The 22,482-nt window shown below is 38.0% G+C and overlaps 2 protein-coding genes across 3 annotated transcripts; both read left to right on the top strand.

Moving 5' to 3' along the window:
- Positions 1 to 5,274: 5,274 nt before the first annotated feature.
- LOC133722537 (LRR receptor-like serine/threonine-protein kinase HSL2) lies at positions 5,275 to 9,875 on the top strand. The gene is made up of 2 exons (XM_062149421.1): positions 5,275 to 8,230; positions 9,241 to 9,875. The coding sequence occupies exons 1-2, from the start codon at positions 5,644 to 5,646 to the stop codon at positions 9,615 to 9,617; spliced, it is 2,964 nt and encodes a 987-aa protein (XP_062005405.1). The 5' UTR covers positions 5,275 to 5,643; the 3' UTR covers positions 9,618 to 9,875.
- Positions 9,876 to 17,184: 7,309 nt separating this feature from the next.
- LOC133727488 (uncharacterized) lies at positions 17,185 to 22,384 on the top strand. 2 transcript variants are annotated; one of them, XM_062155075.1, is made up of 8 exons: positions 17,192 to 19,011; positions 19,179 to 19,252; positions 19,931 to 20,086; positions 20,168 to 20,376; positions 20,537 to 20,669; positions 20,779 to 20,936; positions 21,517 to 21,897; positions 21,985 to 22,384. In XM_062155075.1, the coding sequence occupies exons 3-7, from the start codon at positions 19,937 to 19,939 to the stop codon at positions 21,824 to 21,826; spliced, it is 960 nt and encodes a 319-aa protein (XP_062011059.1). In that variant the 5' UTR covers positions 17,192 to 19,011; positions 19,179 to 19,252; positions 19,931 to 19,936; the 3' UTR covers positions 21,827 to 21,897; positions 21,985 to 22,384. The 2 variants fall into 2 exon arrangements, with proteins under 2 accessions (XP_062011060.1, XP_062011059.1); XM_062155076.1 differs by lacking the exons at positions 21,517 to 21,897; positions 21,985 to 22,384 and adding an exon at positions 21,157 to 21,481 and having other exon boundaries at positions 17,185 to 19,011.
- The last annotated feature ends 98 nt before the right edge of the window (positions 22,385 to 22,482 follow it).

The following is a 22,482-nucleotide window of genomic DNA, read 5'->3' as shown; positions in this document are numbered from 1 at the left end:
ATTAAAGTTGGTCCATCTATGTTGAGGAAAACATAAAAAATTTAGGTATTTTTTTCCAGTTAACAGTGGCCTAACAATCAATCAGCATCAGCATATATTGGCTTGAAGTAAAACTTAAGCTACAAAATCCAAGCTTGGTTGGATCAGCAGCATCAACCTTCCTGGCATAAAGTTACTCTACTTTTAAACTTGGATAGCAAGGGGGATCAAAATGTGCGAAAGATGGATGTTGGATAGAAAAGTTGTATCATGTGATACGTTCGATCCACTAATTAAATTTTTTCATGCTAAAATTCTATACTTCAGCAGTTCTTATCACTTCAAGAAATACCAAACACTTTTACTAACTACTACAATAATGTTCTATGGTTTTCCTGTATATATCCCAACAAATATATACCAACAAATTGTTCAACTTATGAGAATGAAGGGGTCGAATTGGAATTTGTTAGCTCAAGCAAGATGATGAAAATAAACAACTATAACTATAGCTGGTTTTTTTTTTTTGGGTCTAAAATAGCTAGGTTTCTTAATGGACAACCCATATACCAAACAAAAAATTTAGCTTGAGGTTTAACAAACGATAACATGTCATAACATCCGGACTTGTCTTGACCAGAGAATATGAGTCCTACGTGCTACAGATTAGGTTTCACATTCTGGGATAGATACCCGAACAAAGGGACACATTCGCTCAGCTCTAGGCACATTCCAGGGTACAGACTGTTTTAAAGCTGGCATGATCGAAGTGGCTTTGAACAATCTGATATGAAGTCAACATATATGGGGAAGCTGAAGCTTCAGGGAACATAAAGGTTCGACAGCTTCGAACCCAAACAACCGAGTCTTCACGGAGACGCAGAGCCCTCATGTTTTTGCCTGCTGGATGATCTCTGCAACTTCCCATGCAGCAACCATATAATTAAGAAAGATTATATCTCTCTCTTAAATTAAAGAATATAAATATTAAAGCCCGATTTGGTCTATATATGCTCCCTGAAAAGCAAGTTGTTGGAACTCTAATTTGTTTATTTGACTACTTCCCTGACAATTAATGTTTGCAATTTACTATCCCAAATTGTAACTATTATGGCTTTGAGATTAGAGCAGATCTGTCAGGTTCCAAGTTGTTCAGGCGAGGTCCGTTCTGGCCACCTCCAGAAAATTTTAATCCACAGCCTTAAGCTTTTCATACTGGCCGGTTAGACTAAGGACACACTACATCTTATATATATAAGTATAGATTTTTTTTTATAATCTTAGAGAATGGAGATTTGAATTTGGGGTACGTCGTCTCAAGACTAGATTTTGATGAAAACTAACTTTTTCTATAATTTCGTGTTTTTGTTTCTTTTCGTAGCTTTTTATGTTCAATCTTGCTTGATGATACCAGTATTTCAAAACTAGACATTCTTAGGTTTCAAATGAAACTAGCCTTGCTTTTTTAGAGTTCGTACAAAGGATTTATGTCATCACAAAGTTAGCTCTATGCATTAACATTTATGTTGCATAGGCAACTTTGTTATTTCATTTGTATTTCAAATCCGATCCGGACTGCAACGTTTCTTTATTATGCTTCTTCTCTATACAAGTCATACCTTATTAGGGTTTTCCCTCCTCATAAGAAATGACCCTATTCTCTCTAGCAACGCTGGTTCTAGCGTTAACCCTAACGCCGTCTACTGATGTCGGCGACGCATACGGCGGTTCCAACCACCTTCCAAATCCAAAACCTATAGGTCCAATCATCTTCCTCCCATCTGATGCCTTTGCGGGAGATGAGCATAATCCTCCTTATTTGTCAATTGTGGCACTGCCCTCTTGGAAGGGCAATTTTATGCTCAATAGTGACCTGAAATCGTGGTGGTGGTCTAATGGGTGGTGGCCTGATTGGAGGCAGCCCGATTTCCAGAAGTCTCGACATGATGGTTGGGTCCAGGGATATGGTGGTGGAGGCGATGAGATCTTGATGCCAGAGACCTCTAACTCTCTCCTTGTGACTTCAACGGCGTTGGCGTCGTCATATAAGGCGCGGACGGGTGGAGGAATAAGACTGAAGCTGCTGGCAGGAATGATGTACGGCAGGATTCGATCGGAGCTGATGAAGATAACATGCTCGATCTGGGTGTTCCGAGCCCAGTTATTGATGGTTCACATGATGGTTTCCTAGTGGTGGCCCCAGGTGGCTGGTATGGTCGTGGCTAGGAGGGTCTTTGGCTGTGGTCCAAGGGGTCGTGCGACTGACGGGATACTTCCCTATGACAGCGAGGTAGGAAACTATGGCAGGCATGCTGCTACCTGTGGGATATTGGGTTTGAACCTAATTGGGCTAGGTCAAACTATTGGGCCTATGCTTATGGCTCTTGGAAATGGGCTCAATGCTGTGGGCCAAAAAAGACAGATGAAGGAAGATAGTAATGGGCTTGGGCTCGTTAATGAAGCATTCGAGTCCATTCGGGTCTTCAAAAGTTTGGACAACTGTGGGGCTCGCTTCACTCTGTTGTTAGGCCCAATCTCTCTATGGATTGGGAAGCAATTGTGCCCGACAGAACCTCCTAGCCCTAGCTTGAAAGGCGAGGAAAAAATATAGATAGGTGTGGTAGGGGCCTATTTACTATGTCTTGCTATTTTCCATAGTTTATAGGCTCACTTTTAATAAGTGAGCGGTTAGTTTGAATATAGGTGGTCTGTTTCTATGTATCACAGTAGTTCTCTTACTACAACTTCTTGATCTGTTTAGTCAAAGGCAGCAGAAGGATATGTAATGGTCATCTTGACATGAGTTAATGAAATCCTCATTTCTTTAAAAAAAAAAATACAAGTCATACCTTTAATTCAAAAATAACAATAATAATAATAATGTGAGTTGGGGTGTGATAAGGTGCTATAAAAATGTTGCTTATAATTATTTCAAGAAAAAAGAAATGAAGGATCCTTGTCGGTTTTAAATTATGAGTGTTTAATCCTAGAACCCCTAAATTTTTTTTTTTTTTTTTGAAAACTCGACCAAGCGAGTGAAATTTATTAAAGAAAAGAAGGTTACAAAGAGAAAGGAGATATGACAGGCATAAGAAACGCCGCTAACCTCCTATCTAAAGAATACAAATTAACGAAATCAAAAATTAGGAAGACCTAAACGGTCTCTATTACAATGACTCATCATAAAATCTGGAGTGAATCCCACCAAGTAAAGCCATCTGATGAAGCACCATAGTTGGCAAGGGCATCAGCAGCTTGATTGCCTTCACGAAAGATTTGGCTAGATTTGAAATGCATTTGAGAGATACGATGAGCAATTGCTCCACTGCACACGAAGCCTCCAAGGCACCAGTCCACCAGATGAGGAAAACGGAGAAAAATAAGTATAAGGGATATTAAGTCCGCCTCTAACCATACATACTTCCAATCTCTAACCCAAGCAAGTTCGATAGCCTTAATGACTGCCATGACCTCTGCAGCCACAGAACTAGGGATATTAAGAGTAGAAGAGAAAGCACCTATAACCAAGCCTTTGTAGGGCACGTTTACTTACTTGGAATGAAATGGAATGATTACGGAGTAAAAATACCCCTGTGTTTACTAACACATAAAGGAATCAGAATGATTACAGGTAAAAGAATTCCTGTGTTTACTAACACATGAAGGAATGGGAATTGGTGTAGGTCTCACCTATTTATGAGGAATCGATTCCTGAATACTCAGGAATTCGATTACGAAAGGGGGAGATGGGTTTAGGAATCATTCATCCGGAATCAATACCGATTCCTTTCTTCTCCAATTCCACTTGTCTCCGATTCATGATTATTTTCCATTCCAAGTAAGTAAACGTGCCAGTAGTCTCTATAAACACCACCATAGCCAGCCTGGTTGGAGTCCATTTTCCATGCACCATTAGTATGAACTTTAATCCAACTAAAAGGGGGGGTTAACCAGTTTACTTCAATAATTCGAGGCGCCCGACGTGGTTTGCATATAGCACCCATTCTCTTTTAATGACACAAAGCTCCTGCACATTATTGAACATGCAACCCGAAGACAACCAACTTAAGGCTGCAACATTACTAGAAATTAACCGACTAGCTTGTGACACACTAACTTCAATACCCTCATATCGAGCTCGGTTTCTGACCCCTAAATCTAATTATATTATGATTTTAACGGGTAACAGGCTGGGTAAAATAAAATGATGATTCTAAAACAAAAATTAATAAATTGTACTAGATAAAAAGTAGAGAGCATCACAATATTTATAAAAGTAAATATAGTCGCATAATTGGTGTGAAAGAAGGGGGACCCTAAACTAGTAACTCACTGTGAATGCATATTGTCCCAGCTGGATGTCACGAAGTCACTATACAACAACGTTGTCTATCGTTTTCTGATATTGTGAAAGAGGATTCTCAGTGGCACCACATAGAAAGTTACATGCATCGGTAATCAGAAGGTCATACAACTCAAAAATGTTAATATTATTTTCGGTCATTACCTATAAATTTGATCTTTTCTATTCAAGGAAGGAAAAGAAGAAAACGAAAGACAGAAAAAGAATTGAGGGAAAAAGTGGTTATTTGTTCTCAAATTGACCCCAATCAAACTTTTGCCATTTTTACTCCTGGCTTAAATTGTGCCACCTCTTTCCCATTGGAAGGTGCATGCAACCTTCCAATCCCATTCTCTTCCAATTGCCTCAAATCCAAGCAATGAATCTGACCAAGTCCCAAAAACTTCCTCAAACATCACATTCATTGCTTAACGATCCAGGAAAAAAGAGTAAAGGCTCTTCCCGTTGATTCCTATTCCCACGCCACTAAAATTTAGAACCTGTCCCTCTTCCATTCTCCCTCCAAATTCAAAAAGATCAATTTCACCATCTTGTGGAAAAAAATGCATTGGCCCCAGAGATTCTTTCTTTACTATAAGTCTATAAGAGCAACTCCAACAGCTTCCCTATAATTTTTGTATAATAGGGAAGCAAAAGTCAAAGCTTTAGCATCTTTTTCTTCTCCAACTCCAACAGATTCCCTATTTTACAGCAATCTCTAAAATCTCCATATTCTTTCTTAAATTTTTGGAGATTGCTGTAAATATAGGGAATTTGGTTTTCTCTTTCCTCACTTTCCTTAAAATAGAGATATTTATAGGGAATCTGTTGGAGCAAAAGATGCTCATTTTTCCCTAAAGTAGAGAAAAATCAAAATATGGGGAAGCTGTTGGAGTTGCTCTAACAATACAAAATCACCCATCAACGTTATCAATTATTTTCTCTTTATAACTATTTTTCAAAACCTTATCACTGCTGGTCTTCTTCTTCTTTAAACACTTGTGAGTCCCAACAGGTATACTCTCCTCGAAAAAATCCAAATCGAATCACGTTTCTTTTGCTAACCAAAGCAATAATTTTGCTCCATAACTATTAGTAAAACCCTTCCGTTTCTGATCTGCAACTAAATCCCAAAACCAGAGAAAAGCCATTTAAGCACCTTCCATGTGAGCCCTTTTTAAAATTGAAACTTCCTCATCCTCCCTCCATCAACAGACAACCCTCGTTCTTGTTTTCCTCCTACTTATTTGGTCATCTTAAACCCTTCAAAAATGTCCCTTCACTCTCTCTGATCACACCTTTTGTGTCTCTGTTACTAGAAAATGATGACGCTTTTAGCTCCAAAACCGCTGCTGATTCTCTGTACTCTATCATTTTACTTCTCCTACGTTATGGCCTTTTCTGCCGGAGACACCCAGATCCTGCTCCGGGTAAAAACCCAACTCGACGACCCGGATGGAAACCTCAACGACTGGGTTTCCGGCAGCAATCACAGTCCATGCAATTGGTCAGGAATCACTTGTGAGGAGAAAAATTTCTCCATTGTTTCAATAGACATGTCCGGTTTTGGTGTTCACGGCGGATTTCCAGCTGAGTTGTGCCGGATTCGGACCCTTCAGAACCTCACTTTGAGCTTCAACTCCATCAACGGTACACTCTCCACTAAGCTCCTGTCTCTCTGCTCACACCTTCAAGCTTTGGAGCTCGAGGAGAACGATATCGTCGGAGAATTGCCGGAATTTCCACCCGAGTTTACTGGTTTACGAGTCTTGAATCTCAAAATGAACAACTTTACTGGAGATATCCCGGCGAGTTTCGGGCGGTTGCCGCAACTGAGAGTGCTGAAGCTTTCCGGGAACTTGCTCACCGGTCCGTTTCCAAAGTTCTTGACCAACCTGAGTGAGTTGACTCGTTTGGATATTGCTTACAATCCAACAATGAAGCCCAGTTTGCTCCCTCCAGAAATCGGAAACTTAACCAATCTCCAGGAGCTGGTTATCTTCAATATCAATCTAACAGGCAATATTCCGGACTCCATCGGAAACCTGGTCTCCCTCAGAAACCTGGACTTGTCCCAGAATTCGTTATCCGGGACAATTCCAGAGAGCATTGGAAGATTGAGAAGTGCAACACAAATAGAGCTCTATTTGAACCGATTGTACGGCGAATTGCCGGACAGTATTGCAAACTTGACGTCTCTGCAGAACTTGGATTTGTCACAGAACGGATTCACCGGCAAATTTTCTGAAAGAATCGCCGGAATTCGTTTCGTTTCTCTGCGACTGGCCGATAACCTTCTAGAGGGCTCTGTTCCGGAGATCGTAGCCAACAGTCCTGATCTGGTTCAGTTGCATCTCTTCAATAACAGCTTTTCCGGTTCACTCCCGGAAAATCTCGGCCGAAATTCAGCTCTGCAAGATTTAGATGTCTCAACCAATAAATTCACCGGCGAGCTGCCTCGGCATCTCTGCTACGGTAACAATCTCAGCAGTCTGGTTATATTCGGGAACCAATTCTCTGGAAATTTACCGGATACACTAAGCGAGTGTCAATCCCTGAACTATGTTCGAATTGAACAGAATGAACTCTCCGGTCAAGTGTCGGACAAGTTTTGGGGTCTGCCTCTGCTTATACATCTTCGAATGCATAACAACAGACTCAGCGGACCGGTTTCGTCTTCTATTTCCTTTGCTAATGATCTCGAAGCCCTTACAATCTCCGGCAACGTCTTCTCCGGCCAGCTTCCACCGCAGATTTGCAAGTTGTCCAAGCTGGTAGAGCTGGACGTCAGCGACAATCAGTTTTCCGGTGAAGTTCCGTCTTGTATGACAGAGCTGAAGAATCTTCAGAAGCTGAGGATGCAGCAGAATTTGTTCACCGGTGAGATTCCAAGACATTTGAGTTCATGGACCCAGTTAACCGAGTTGAACCTATCCAAAAACCGATTCTCAGGTCCAATTCCTCCGGAGCTGGGTGACTTACCGGTGCTGAATTACTTGGACCTCTCTGATAACTCACTCACCGGTGAGATTCCGGTGGATTTGACCAAGCTCAAGCTCGGCCAGTTCAATCTCTCAGACAACAAACTGTACGGTGAGATACCAACTGGGCTGGACTACGAGCTCTTCGCACCGGGTCTACTGGGCAACCCGGGTCTATGCAGTTCGAATTTAAAGCAGGTTCATCCATGTCAGAGAACCAAATCCCCTACTCTTTTATTGGCTGTTATTCTCTCCATTTGCGTTTTACTGCTGGTTGGATCTGTTCTTTGGTATCTGAAAATTAGAGCACAAGTTTTTGGCGGTAAAGCCAAACGGCTTTACAGTGTGACCTCTTTTCAACGGGTCGGGTTCAATGAAGACGATGTGTTACCCTCGTTAACCAATGAGAATATGATTGCAACGGGCGGGTCGGGTCATGTTTACAGAGTGAAGTTGAAGTCGGGCCAAGTTTTGGCGGTTAAGAAGCTATGGGGTGGAATTAGCAGGAAGCCGGAAAGTGAGTTGGTCTTTAGATCCGAGGTGGAGACGCTGGGTCGGATCCGGCATGGCAATATTGTAAAATTGGTGTTCTGTTGTAGTGGGGAGGATTGTAGGATATTGGCCTATGAGTACATGGTGAATGGGAGCTTGGGTGATGCTTTGCATGGAGAGAAGCTTGGGCCTTTGGTGGACTGGGCCGCGAGGTTCAACGTTGCTTTGGGCTCGGCCCACGGGCTGGCCTATCTCCATCACGACTGTGTTCCGTCCATCTTGCACCGGGATGTTAAGAGTAACAACATATTGCTCGACGAGGAGTGGACACCGCGTGTGGCGGATTTCGGGCTCGCCAAGACGTTGGAGCGTGACGTGGCATCCGGACATGGTGCCATGTCACGGATAGCTGGATCCTACGGCTATATTGCGCCAGGTACATTTGGTTTTTGAATCCTAACCTTTAAATCGTTTTTTGTCTTGTTATGACTAGCAATAGATTATGTGGACCCTTTGTGATTAACATTCAAAACTTAGAAACACATGAAGGACTTGGCTCAATCTCATGTCTTGAATCTTGATTAGTGTCTGGTCTTATTTGTGGACTTGTATGCATTATGGATGTCAATTTGTGTCCAATATACTGTTCATACATGTGGATTGTGGCTACATCTTTAGAAGCAACAAATGCTCTCTTCCAACATCTTTCACTGTCGTACTGTCATGGTGGGTGACCTACCTCATAGTCAAGTCAACCGTTTCTGTTGATGATGTAGTACTAGTTGGCGTCCATGATTAGATTTTTTTCTCTACTTGGATTTATTATTATTAGGGTGTAATGCTTTCTCCCAATAGGATCATGACATTGTTTCTACTTTGCTGTCATGAATAGTGACTGTTTTTACATAGATTTATTAGGGTGTAATGTTTTTCTCCTTTCAGAAGAAATTCTTGCATAGAGGCTGCCGCGTGGCGGTGCGGCCTTTCAATCAGAATAAACAAATTTTTCTCTCTTTTCTAAAACTGCCTCTGGTTTTTAATGTGAAATATCCAAAATACTCCCCTGATTGGACCGCCGCACTGCCACGTGGTGCGGGTGCCGTACGGTAGTCTCTCTCTTCTCCCAGTAGGATCATGACATTGTTCCTACTTTGTTGTTTTTAAATATTGATATTGATAATTGATTGTTGTCTGAATGCATTGTGAAATAATTGTTAGTTGACGTATGTTCGATCGTTTTTTGTACATATATCATAATACATTACATTTATCATAATTAAGTTGTTGATCATATGTATGTGTGGATATATGATAAACCTTCAAATATGTAGCACAAGATTCCCTCCAACTTACTAGTTTGATTTCTCATCATGGGGAAAAAGTGATTATGTGATCTGTTGTATTGCATATAGACCAAGTAACTCGTACTTCTGTAATCTATTGCAGAATATGCATACACACTAAAAGTTACTGAGAAGAGCGACGTCTACAGCTTCGGTGTGGTGTTACTGGAACTGATCACCGGTAAGAGGCCGAATGACTTATCCTTTGGGGAGAACAAGGACATAGTGAAGTGGGTTACTGAGGCTGCATTGTCTTCTACTTCCTCTTGTGATGGGGACAGTGAAAATGCAGAAGGTTGTGGGATTGATCTTAGCCAGATTGTTGACCCAAGAATGAACCCAACTACAAGGGATTTTGAAGAGATTGAGAATGTTTTGAGTGTGGCTCTTCTTTGCACCTCTGCGTTCCCAATTAACAGGCCATCCATGAGAAGAGTGGTCGAATTGCTAAAGGATCAGAAACCAGCTAGTCAAAAATGATGAACCAAATTAAACCTCTGTGGGAACTCTACGCCAGTCATTTTTGCTAGTTTTTTGACTAGGAGTAGCTTTGTGGAGCAAAATTTAATCACCTGGCTTAGGTTATTGGGGCTTTTCTTAGTTATTACGTAAGTTGTCAATATTAAGTACATGTCGTTTATTTCTCACTGTTATTTGAAGGCAAGCTCATAAGTGTTTGTTTATGAATCAAGGATAGTAAACTGAACTAAAATATGTGACGTCTTAGTTTCACATTCACTTCCTCTACTCTTTTTTCTTGGTTGATTCGGATCCAATTGTTGTTTTTTCTACCTCAATTCATCTTTGCTCACTATTCCACATATTCTACTTTCATTAAGTAGAGGTTGAGGTTCTTCATCAACTGCCTAAAGCAGATTTTGGTAAAGTGTTTTCCACACTCTTTCTCATTGATGTATTACAAATATATACATGATTACTGATCAGTTTAGATCCTAGAGATCAGCTATTACAATGAATTGAATTCAAGGACTGCTAATCAGTTTAGATCCTAGAGATCAGCTATTACAATGAATTGAATTCAAGGACTGCTAATCAGTTTAGATCCTAGAGATTTGCAGTTTATACATAAACGTCCTAAGATTAAGCAATGTATAATCAAGACAAGCAAATATTGAGCAATGTATAATCAATACAGAAAGAGAAATCAAGGTGAATTAGTTTCATTGCTTATCACCCCCCCGCAAGCTGATGGGCCGGGCACGGACAGGAAGCTTGGGAAGAAGATATTGGAATCGGTATGTGGACAGGGCCTTGGTGAAGATATCCGCGAGTTGATATCATGTTTTGTCTTAGAAAGCAGTCTTATTGTCACATTCCTTCCATCAGCATCAAGAATTCCGGAGGAGTTGGGAAATGTTACAAAATCCAGTGACACAGTACCTAAAAGCTCCAATACGAGAATCACTAATCTGGACCATGACCATAGCCATTGCAATGAGGGCACCGTAGCGCACAAAACAACAACATCTGAAGTCAGAGGCACTAATTAAGATATGACCTCACTCAAGCCAGTACCGGCGCAAATTCCTACTGCAAGAGCAGCACCATATAGTTGTAGGATTCAGATAACAATTAAGGAGACAATTCCAGGCGTCTGCAGTTCAGCAGCGCAACTTAAAGATACAAGGCAATCATTAGACCAAAATAAAAATTTAAAGGGCAGCAAAAACACCGACATTCTTTGGGAAACAACACCAGAAAATACCGACCTGCTCAGATTACAATACAAAACCAAGGGATAGAACAGCCGTTCTCCTAACATCATCAAATCACATCTGACACAGCAAAATGCAGCAGCTGCCGAATGGCTTTGTTGTTTGCTGTCCCACTCTAGGCCAATGCCAATGTATATACATACCACCATATATAACGCAGTATATAGTCTTGATCTCTCATCATCTGTACGTTCTAAAAGCGTGTCTGCTTCCTCTTGTCTTCCATATATTTAGTCAGGGCAGTCCCAAAGCCAATCCCCTGTAAAGTATATAGTGCACAGTGCATGACATGCTTCACTGAACCATAATAGCAACAAGCATTCAATTGAGAGATACATCAATAAGCATGATGTATTTGGAAGTATTACAAAGGAAAGGAGACAAAAAAAAGGCAGTTACATGAACAAAGTACAGTACTTTCAAATAAAATTGTCTGAAAGTATTAACTTTAATTCTAAATTAATTATATTACCTTCTTACTTTAACATCAAGATTTAACTCTATTAGATCAAGCAATCAATAAAAAAGATACAAGAATAAATAAAGAGATAACACCTCTAAAATTTATAACAGAACTCTCCAATTTAAGAATCATAATCTTTGAGATCCGGCATATATGTACATATATGCACATGTAAACCAGAACGCCTCGGACAATTTTGTTTAACAATATAATCATGGAGCAATCAGAAATGATTAGGCACCACATGCATAGGTTGTTGGAACAAAGTACTCTAAAATCTTTAGTAAACATAACAATAAAATATCAACCAAGAACAGCCAAAATTATATCAAAGCATATGCTCAACGTGTCTGCCTAATTATTCATAGTCTTGTCTTCTGCCTCCATGTATAACAATTATGTGACAAGCATTACAAACAAGCTTTTTCTTTCACATTAGACAAACTCAACTGGAACCCCAGAAGACCATATCAAAACAGCAGCACTCTAAATGCTCTTCTCTTCTTTTGATTAATAAAACCTTTATGTTACAATTCTCTTGAAAATATCTGTGAAAGACGAATAAACTACAATGTGTAACTGTAAAGGCATAACAAAGCTATCTATACCTCATTGCTCTATAGCAAGAACGTAACAAAAAATAATACATATCAGCAGCTAAAGAGTACTTGTGTTGAGTGCTGTTATTTATTACTGTATCACTGAAGTGTGTAACAATATCCTCGATTGGAGTCATTGGACAGCATAAATGTCATTTAAACAATTCAAGCAACAATATGATCAAAGAAGAAGATACCCTGTCTCATGTATCAAAAACATACATGCCATTGTATCGAAAACATGAATGCTATCGTATCATATGAGCAAATGAGCAAAGTCTTACCTCATGTTTGTATTCTCTGAGATTAACATACCGATGAGAGAGATTGATACAATAGTTCCTCGAACACAATCACTAGTTATGATTACTTCCTCAATTTTATCCAGTCTTTGACATTCATTTGCAATCCCCATAGCTTGTTTGTATTTGCCATCTATGATACACCTGAAAGGGAAATATGGTAATCAAGCTAGCTAAAGAAAGAAATATTGTTTTTTGAAAGCATTTAAGGTTGCATACTTATTCAGCATTCTCTCCACGATTGCCTCCAATCTAGGATCCACATTTGCTGCTTCAGCGTTTGATTCTGCTGCCTTAGACTTAAGACTGGTATACTCATCTATATCTTATTTAGCAGAAGAGAGGAGCAAAGAACAATACATGTCTACAGTCATCAGGTTATGCTCTCTCAAATTCCATATAACTAGTACACTTCTAACAATACTATATCAGAAATTATGTTATTATTGATCAATATAGATATCATTATAAATATCAAAAATTTCATCAAAATTGAAAAATTAAATGTTTTTTTTTTCTTTTCGACAAAGCAAAAAAAATTACAAAACAAACCCTCTAACACAACAAAGACCTAACTCATCAAACAGAAACACATGCGTAAAAGATTTATTCCAACTCTGAGCAGGACCGTGATGACCAACAAAGGCAATAGCATCAGCTAAGAAATTCACTTCCCTCTTCACATGCGTAAAAGAAACTGAGTTGAGAAAAGTGGCAAACTTGAGAATAGCTTGAACCAGAGGCTTGATTCTCCAAGACGTTTGAATGCAACTAGTTATACTGTCAATCAAAAGCTTAGAATCACCTTCAACTTCAATCTGGGAAAATCCATGCAACCAAGCAGCATGCAAGCCTGCTCTAAGAGCCATAGCCTCAGTAGTAAGGACATCATATGAGCCAAGGTGGTTCACAGCCGCTAAAATAGGCTCGCCTTATGCATTCCTAAAAACAAAGCCTCTTGCACTACTGTGATTCTGTAAAACTGAACCATCAAAATTTAATTTCAAGAAATCAGTATGAGGTGGCTGCCATTTAATTAAGGTATGAGAACAACTTCTTCTTGGAGGATTATGATTGGAATAATCATAAAGAAACAGATAACGGCCTGTAGTATGAACTATTTGAATTGGAATATGTATTTTATCTCTAAAGATAAGGTCATTACGAGCTTTCCAAAGTGAATAAGTAGTGTAAAGTGCTACAGTATACTTATCAGAATTTTTGAAAGATAAATTATAACTATACTAAAGCGCAAACGGAGTGACGACAAACGAAATGAACAGTGGCAACACCTTTTTGCCCTTCTTTGTTTATAGGAATTGCATAGGCCACCTGTTGCTTTGCTGAGATACCACCACTCCTTCATGTATCGCGTGCCTTCGTTTCAGCAGAAACAGATGCTCTGAGAGAGATAGAAAGGTGTTTGTTTGGGAACTTTGGGTTGTCTGCATGATCTGTATCACCACAACGTTCACCACACGTATCCAGCAAAAAAAGGATTCCTTACACGTATCACCACAACGTTCACCAGTGCTTACACGTATCTGCAACACCTTCACCAGCTCTTACACGTATAATTCAATCACTCTACACATATGACCTTTAACAAACGCTTCCAAAATAAACCGCTCAATTCAGCTCTCACCTGGAAACAGAGACGCGACGGAGCTCATACCAAGAAAGGTAATCACACTTCTTCTTCCTGTACTCTTATTCTAAGCAGCTACTCGCATGCATAGAGCCATCTAGCCTGCTGTTTGATTGCTACCATTTCCACTTCTTATACAATTCATCTATATATTCCTTTCTATTTGCTTTCTATGTCAATTTGTATCCATTAATTTAGGCCAGAGGTTTAGGTTTTTACCTGCAATTTAGCTTCAACAGAATCTTTCAATGATTTATCACAGGTATATGCGAATTCAATCACTTGGACAATGAGTTTCACTTCAACTCTATTACTTCTTCAGTTAAGTCTTTGATAACTCATTGTTCAAGTGGTTGAATTTCCATATAGCTGTCTCTACGACAGTCAATATGTAGAGCTTAATATTATTTTCGTTTGGTGCGCAGTGTGTTTTCAATCTTGCATAATTGGTATGAAATAAGAGATGTTTAGCCAATTGGGTTTTTTGGGATCATTGATTGTGTGATATTAATGTCTGTGTTCAAGGTGTGGGTGGCTTTGATCTTAATTTCAGAGCTAATTTGGACTCTAAAGCCTCGAATATCATCTGGGTTTTATCTGTTTTGGGTGCTTGGGGGTTTTGTGTTTTTCATGAACACAACTAAAAAGTAAAAACTAACCAATTTTACGGAGGTGGAGACCATGGAGTTGTTTTGAGCTTATTGGGAGAGCTTTGTTTTCATCAAACGAACTCTATGGATTCTGTTGTGTTCATCTTTGTTTTTATCAACAATGTGGTGTAGTTTTTGGGTAAAGAGCAACTTCAGTGCTTTTGCAGATCCAAGGTGCGCGTTTGCTTTTGCATTTTGCTTCTACATCACCTAATGTGATATTTCCTATGCTTTTTTTAAAATAATATCTTGCTTTTTTTGAAAGACAATTCAATTAAAATAATATCTTCTCATATTTTAAAATCTCTCATAGTAATCACTTCGATCTGTGTTCTGTCTAGAATCTCTTCTTTCTTGCTTCTGGAGCCTTCTAATTGGAGAGGAGACAGGGAGAAAATCATCAAAGCCAATAAAGGTATTGCTTCTTCTTGCACTGTGTCTTTTCAAAGCTGAGTATTGCTTGCTTTTCTGAGTTCATGGCTATTAGTGTGCATTTTGAATTGTGGATAGAGAAATACATATTCATATCCATATGGTTCAAAGAGACAATCAGCTGTGAAATGAGAAGTTAATTGTGTATAACTTCAGTTTTTGTTGCTAGAATGACGCAGCATTGATTAGACTATAAGAACACCTAACAATTAAATGAGTTCAGCAATTACATATGTAGATAGACAAAAAACCTGCAATAATGTCATTATATAAATTTCACTCTATAGAGTATGGCTTTTGACCATTTAGCTTTCTTTCTTATTTTCAATTTTCTGATTTTCTGAACAGAAAATTACTAAGGCTCTTTATATAATCATCTTGCTCAGTTCGTTAGCCAACCACCAAGTAGATATCTATTTACTTCCTGTAAAGTTAAATAATATTGAAGCAATCATACTGCTATGAGTTTTTTATAATAATACATATTGGGACTTCATATATTTCATTTAATTGCTACCTATAATTCAGCAACATACTTATATTTTTGTATCTATTATGACCATGAAAAGCAATCTGTATTGTCATTAAATTTTCCATGAGGCTAACAACACTCATATAAACATTGATACCAAATACTAACATTTAAACCAAATGTGTGCAGGAACTCAAAGCGCAAACGGAGTGACGACAAACGAAATGAACAGTGGCAACACCTTTTTGCCCTTCTTTGTTTATAGGAATTGCATAGGCCACCTGTTGCTTTGCTGAGATACCACCACTCCTTCATGTATCGCGTGCCTTCGTTTCAGCAGAAACAGATGCTCTGAGAGAGATAGAAAGGTGTTTGTTTGGGAACTTTGGGTTGTCTGCATGATCTGTATCACCACAACGTTCACCACACGTATCCAGCAAAAAAAGGATTCCTTACACGTATCACCACAACGTTCACCAGTGCTTACACGTATCTGCAACACCTTCACCAGCTCTTACACGTATAATTCAATCACTCTACACATATGACCTTTAACAAACGCTTCCAAAATAAACCGCTCAATTCAGCTCTCACCTGGAAACAGAGACGCGACGGAGCTCATACCAAGAAAGGTAATCACACTTCTTCTTCCTGTACTCTTATTCTAAGCAGCTACTCGCATGCATAGAGCCATCTAGCCTGCTGTTTGATTGCTACCATTTCCACTTCTTATACAATTCATCTATATATTCCTTTCTATTTGCTTTCTATGTCAATTTGTATCCATTAATTTAGGCCAGAGGTTTAGGTTTTTACCTGCAATTTAGCTTCAACAGAATCTTTCAATGATTTATCACAGGTATATGCGAATTCAATCACTTGGACAATGAGTTTCACTTCAACTCTATTACTTCTTCAGTTAAGTCTTTGATAACTCATTGTTCAAGTGGTTGAATTTCCATATAGCTGTCTCTACGACAGTCAATATGTAGAGCTTAATATTATTTTCGTTTGGTGCGCAGTGTGTTTTCAATCTTGCATAATTGGTATGAAATAAGAGATGTTTAGCCAATTGGGTTTTTTGGGATCATTGATTGTGTGATATTAATGTCTGTGTTCAAGGTGTGGGTGGCTTTGATCTTAATTTCAGAGCTAATTTGGACTCTAAAGCCTCGAATATCATCTGGGTTTTATCTGTTTTGGGTGCTTGGGGGTTTTGTGTTTTTCATGAACACAACTAAAAAGTAAAAACTAACCAATTTTACGGAGGTGGAGACCATGGAGTTGTTTTGAGCTTATTGGGAGAGCTTTGTTTTCATCAAACGAACTCTATGGATTCTGTTGTGTTCATCTTTGTTTTTATCAACAATGTGGTGTAGTTTTTGGGTAAAGAGCAACTTCAGTGCTTTTGCAGATCCAAGGTGCGCGTTTGCTTTTGCATTTTGCTTCTACATCACCTAATGTGATATTTCCTATGCTTTTTTTAAAATAATATCTTGCTTTTTTTGAAAGACAATTCAATTAAAATAATATCTTCTCATATTTTAAAATCTCTCATAGTAATCACTTCGATCTGTGTTCTGTCTAGAATCTCTTCTTTCTTGCTTCTGGAGCCTTCTAATTGGAGAGGAGACAGGGAGAAAATCATCAAAGCCAATAAAGGTATTGCTTCTTCTTGCACTGTGTCTTTTCAAAGCTGAGTATTGCTTGCTTTTCTGAGTTCATGGCTATTAGTGTGCATTTTGAATTGTGGATAGAGAAATACATATTCATATCCATATGGTTCAAAGAGACAATCAGCTGTGAAATGAGAAGTTAATTGTGTATAACTTCAGTTTTTGTTGCTAGAATGACGCAGCATTGATTAGACTATAAGAACACCTAACAATTAAATGAGTTCAGCAATTACATATGTAGATAGACAAAAAACCTGCAATAATGTCATTATATAAATTTCACTCTATAGAGTATGGCTTTTGACCATTTAGCTTTCTTTCTTATTTTCAATTTTCTGATTTTCTGAACAGAAAATTACTAAGGCTCTTTATATAATCATCTTGCTCAGTTCGTTAGCCAACCACCAAGTAGATATCTATTTACTTCCTGTAAAGTTAAATAATATTGAAGCAATCATACTGCTATGAGTTTTTTATAATAATACATATTGGGACTTCATATATTTCATTTAATTGCTACCTATAATTCAGCAACATACTTATATTTTTGTATCTATTATGACCATGAAAAGCAATCTGTATTGTCATTAAATTTTCCATGAGGCTAACAACACTCATATAAACATTGATACCAAATACTAACATTTAAACCAAATGTGTGCAGGAACTCAAAGCGCAAACGGAGTGACGACAAACGAAATGAACAGTGGCAACACCTTTTTGCCCTTCTTTGTTTATAGGAATTGCATAGGCCACCTGTTGCTTTGCTGAGATACCACCACTCCTTCATGTATCGCGTGCCTTCGTTTCAGCAGAAACAGATGCTCTGAGAGAGATAGAAAGGTGTTTGTTTGGGAACTTTGGGTTGTCTGCATGATCTGTATCACCACAACGTTCACCACACGTATCCAGCAAAAAAAGGATTCCTTACACGTATCACCACAACGTTCACCAGTGCTTACACGTATCTGCAACACCTTCACCAGCTCTTACACGTATAATTCAATCACTCTACACATATGACCTTTAACAAACGCTTCCAAAATAAACCGCTCAATTCAGCTCTCACCTGGAAACAGAGACGCGACGGAGCTCATACCAAGAAAGGTAATCACACTTCTTCTTCCTGTACTCTTATTCTAAGCAGCTACTCGCATGCATAGAGCCATCTAGCCTGCTGTTTGATTGCTACCATTTCCACTTCTTATACAATTCATCTATATATTCCTTTCTATTTGCTTTCTATGTCAATTTGTATCCATTAATTTAGGCCAGAGGTTTAGGTTTTTACCTGCAATTTAGCTTCAACAGAATCTTTCAATGATTTATCACAGGTATATGCGAATTCAATCACTTGGACAATGAGTTTCACTTCAACTCTATTACTTCTTCAGTTAAGTCTTTGATAACTCATTGTTCAAGTGGTTGAATTTCCATATAGCTGTCTCTACGACAGTCAATATGTAGAGCTTAATATTATTTTCGTTTGGTGCGCAGTGTGTTTTCAATCTTGCATAATTGGTATGAAATAAGAGATGTTTAGCCAATTGGGTTTTTTGGGATCATTGATTGTGTGATATTAATGTCTGTGTTCAAGGTGTGGGTGGCTTTGATCTTAATTTCAGAGCTAATTTGGACTCTAAAGCCTCGAATATCATCTGGGTTTTATCTGTTTTGGGTGCTTGGGGGTTTTGTGTTTTTCATGAACACAACTAAAAAGTAAAAACTAACCAATTTTACGGAGGTGGAGACCATGGAGTTGTTTTGAGCTTATTGGGAGAGCTTTGTTTTCATCAAACGAACTCTATGGATTCTGTTGTGTTCATCTTTGTTTTTATCAACAATGTGGTGTAGTTTTTGGGTAAAGAGCAACTTCAGTGCTTTTGCAGATCCAAGGTGCGCGTTTGCTTTTGCATTTTGCTTCTACATCACCTAATGTGATATTTCCTATGCTTTTTTTAAAATAATATCTTGCTTTTTTTGAAAGACAATTCAATTAAAATAATATCTTCTCATATTTTAAAATCTCTCATAGTAATCACTTCGATCTGTGTTCTGTCTAGAATCTCTTCTTTCTTGCTTCTGGAGCCTTCTAATTGGAGAGGAGACAGGGAGAAAATCATCAAAGCCAATAAAGGTATTGCTTCTTCTTGCACTGTGTCTTTTCAAAGCTGAGTATTGCTTGCTTTTCTGAGTTCATGGCTATTAGTGTGCATTTTGAATTGTGGATAGAGAAATACATATTCATATCCATATGGTTCAAAGAGACAATCAGCTGTGAAATGAGAAGTTAATTGTGTATAACTTCAGTTTTTGTTGCTAGAATGACGCAGCATTGATTAGACTATAAGAACACCTAACAATTAAATGAGTTCAGCAATTACATATGTAGATAGACAAAAAACCTGCAATAATGTCATTATATAAATTTCACTCTATAGAGTATGGCTTTTGACCATTTAGCTTTCTTTCTTATTTTCAATTTTCTGATTTTCTGAACAGAAAATTACTAAGGCTCTTTATATAATCATCTTGCTCAGTTCGTTAGCCAACCACCAAGTAGATATCTATTTACTTCCTGTAAAGTTAAATAATATTGAAGCAATCATACTGCTATGAGTTTTTTATAATAATACATATTGGGACTTCATATATTTCATTTAATTGCTACCTATAATTCAGCAACATACTTATATTTTTGTATCTATTATGACCATGAAAAGCAATCTGTATTGTCATTAAATTTTCCATGAGGCTAACAACACTCATATAAACATTGATACCAAATACTAACATTTAAACCAAATGTGTGCAGGAACTCATGGCAATACGCACTGTTCGAATTCGTGACATTGAACCATGCCAAAACAACATCCAAATCAGAGTCAGTGTATGCAGGCATTGGGAATCAAAAAAATACAAACCTGTGGAAAAAAATGAAGGCCTCCAATTTATATTGGTGGATGAAATGGTAAGATACTTAATACCCTATTTCATTTCTGATTACTAAATTAGGCAACAAGAACATTAAATTTTTATATTTTACAATTAGAATGATGCAATCCATGGATTCATAAGACAAGGGAACTGCGAACTACTGGCATCCAACATTGTCCAAGGAAATATATATGAAATCAGCCGCTTCTTTACAAGCTACTTCAACTACTTTCATATTGCAGACAAAATTGCACTATCAAACACAGGGAACACTTTCTTTTTCCTGAATCCGGATATGAAGGAGTCTGAGGACTACAAACAATAGTAAGCATACAATTTCTCATCTTTACACAAAATTTATTATCTTTGCAAGTTTGAAACCTGTTCCATGTCATTTTTTGTTTCATCTGTATTCTATCACTTCAAATGAAATTTCTTTCCCTGACGTCTCTAGAGAATTAATTAGTTTAGTATGTAAACACAGCTTTGGCGAACCTCATCATGCTACACACATCTTATCAACCCGACCCAAACAACCAAGGACTCCGGCAGAGTTACAGGCTGTCAAACAGATGTCTGTCTCAGATTTAAACATCTGTGATCCAAACAACTATAAGGTAAACAATTTACACTCCTAATTAATAACCAATAAAAACAATTATTCTCACTTCACCTATATACAAATACGATGTCATTCTAATGTTTTGTTTCTGCTTTACATTACAGAATAAAACTGTATATTGCACAGCGAAAATAGGCAAATTTGTGCCAGAAGAAAGGTGGTTCTATTTGGCTTGCCCAAAATGCTTCAAGGAAATGAGGAAAAAGCCACAAAGCCAATTACTAATCTGTGCAGAACATGATATGCAGCAACCTCTTTACAGGTAACGTACTAACTTTCATGCTGCTTAACTATCAACATAATTAATTCATTACTCCACTAAACTTTCAGAATAGAAATTCCAAGTTAATAAGGGTGCAGATTTCATCTTTCATGGAATACTTATGACTGCTAAACACAAATATGTAATGAGGAATGAAAACAAAGTTTATACTGTAGACTAAAGTTTGACATTCTCAATTTTTTATTTTTTCGCTTTGCAGTTGTACAAATGAAGAAGTTCAACAACAATTGAGCCAATTCATGTGTCCTATGCCTCATCACTTCCCATCACATCTGAAACTCCCTTCTATATTTGATTTTGGTTTCCAATTGTCATGAACTTCTCAATTAAACTATTTTGCATCTTTTGTGAATACTGGCATAGATATCAGTCACGTCATTATTTTCCATATATCATTCTGCGAATTTTGATGAAGATATAGCATTGCAGCTTTGTCAATGTTTGTGTACTTTGCTGTATTAAGTAAAATTTTAAACACCACTATAAATTTTTCTCCGTAATACTAGCTTCAGTTACTGACCCTAATGCAAATTTTGTTTTCTTTTTTCTCTTTCTCCAGATTCATAGTAACTGCATTGATAAATGATGAGACTGATGAGGCATCAGCCATCATAAAGGGGAAACAGGCGGAAGAACTATTTGGTACGACATGTGAGGACCTCATCCTCAACAAAAATCTTGACAATCCAAATATACTACCACCAGAAATTCTCCGAATAGAGGGCCAAATCAAACTCCTGGAACTTGAAATAGGCACTGCACAAAACGTGATTGTCAAGGGAATCCATGAAGATATTCGTGGACTGAATCCAACACAGAGAATTCAGCCCTCGAGCTCAACAGCCGACAACATCCAGCCCTCAAGCTGACAAAGTTTCAACAACAAAAAAAAAGGAACATTCAATCGTCCAACAAGCAATCCAACCAAAAATCTCAAAATGTGAGCACAGTTACTTTCACCTATAATGTTTACACTAATCACAAAATTTACCATATACAACTCTTATGTCACTTTCATCTACTGCAGGGCTGACATCCTTACAAATTCACTTGAAGACTCATTTGGAGACTCATCGGAAGACTTCATGTAAATGCTACCTGTCTTCACATGTTTCGGCCAAGCCTAACCATTTTTGGCACAATGTACATAAACAACTACTTGGTTAGCATGCATATTTTTGGAAATCTGGCTAAATACCACATTTGCAATCTGCAAAAGGCACCAGATTTTTGGTTAGCATCTATAGCCTTTAACATCTCCCTGTAATGTAGTTTCAATGTAATATATCTATAACGTAGAACAATGTGTTTCAATGTAATATATCTATAACGTAAAACAATGTGTAATATAGTTTTACTATATCCAACATATTTGCAATGTAGTTTTAATGTAAAATTCAACCATATCAATAGTATACCCGCAGCACCGCGCGGGCCTTCTGCCTAGTGTTAATATAAATATCATATCTCAAAAGAAAAAAAAAAAAAAAAAAGGTGTATTAAAAATATTGGAAATGTTCTCGGG

Source organism: Rosa rugosa, chromosome 1 (assembly GCF_958449725.1).
Source record: "Rosa rugosa chromosome 1, drRosRugo1.1, whole genome shotgun sequence".
Classification (NCBI taxonomy): Eukaryota; Viridiplantae; Streptophyta; class Magnoliopsida; order Rosales; family Rosaceae; genus Rosa; species Rosa rugosa.
The sequence above is the reverse complement of the archived record's forward strand: the minus strand, read 5'-3'. Positions and strand labels throughout refer to the sequence as shown.

What these genes read in the sequence shown, in the direction of transcription:
- LOC133722537 (XM_062149421.1), top strand. Translation starts at nt 5,644, where the DNA reads ATGATGACGCTTTTAGCTCCAAAACCGCTGCTGATTCTCTGTACTCTA. An exon ending in CTACGGCTATATTGCGCCAG is followed by an intron (nt 8,231 to 9,240) that starts GTACATTTGGTT and finishes AATCTATTGCAG; the next exon opens with AATATGCATACACACTAAAA.
- LOC133727488 (XM_062155075.1), top strand. Translation starts at nt 19,937, where the DNA reads ATGGCAATACGCACTGTTCGAATTCGTGACATTGAACCATGCCAAAAC. An exon ending in TCTGAGGACTACAAACAATA is followed by an intron (nt 20,377 to 20,536) that starts GTAAGCATACAA and finishes ATGTAAACACAG; the next exon opens with CTTTGGCGAACCTCATCATG. An exon ending in GTGATCCAAACAACTATAAG is followed by an intron (nt 20,670 to 20,778) that starts GTAAACAATTTA and finishes TTTACATTACAG; the next exon opens with AATAAAACTGTATATTGCAC.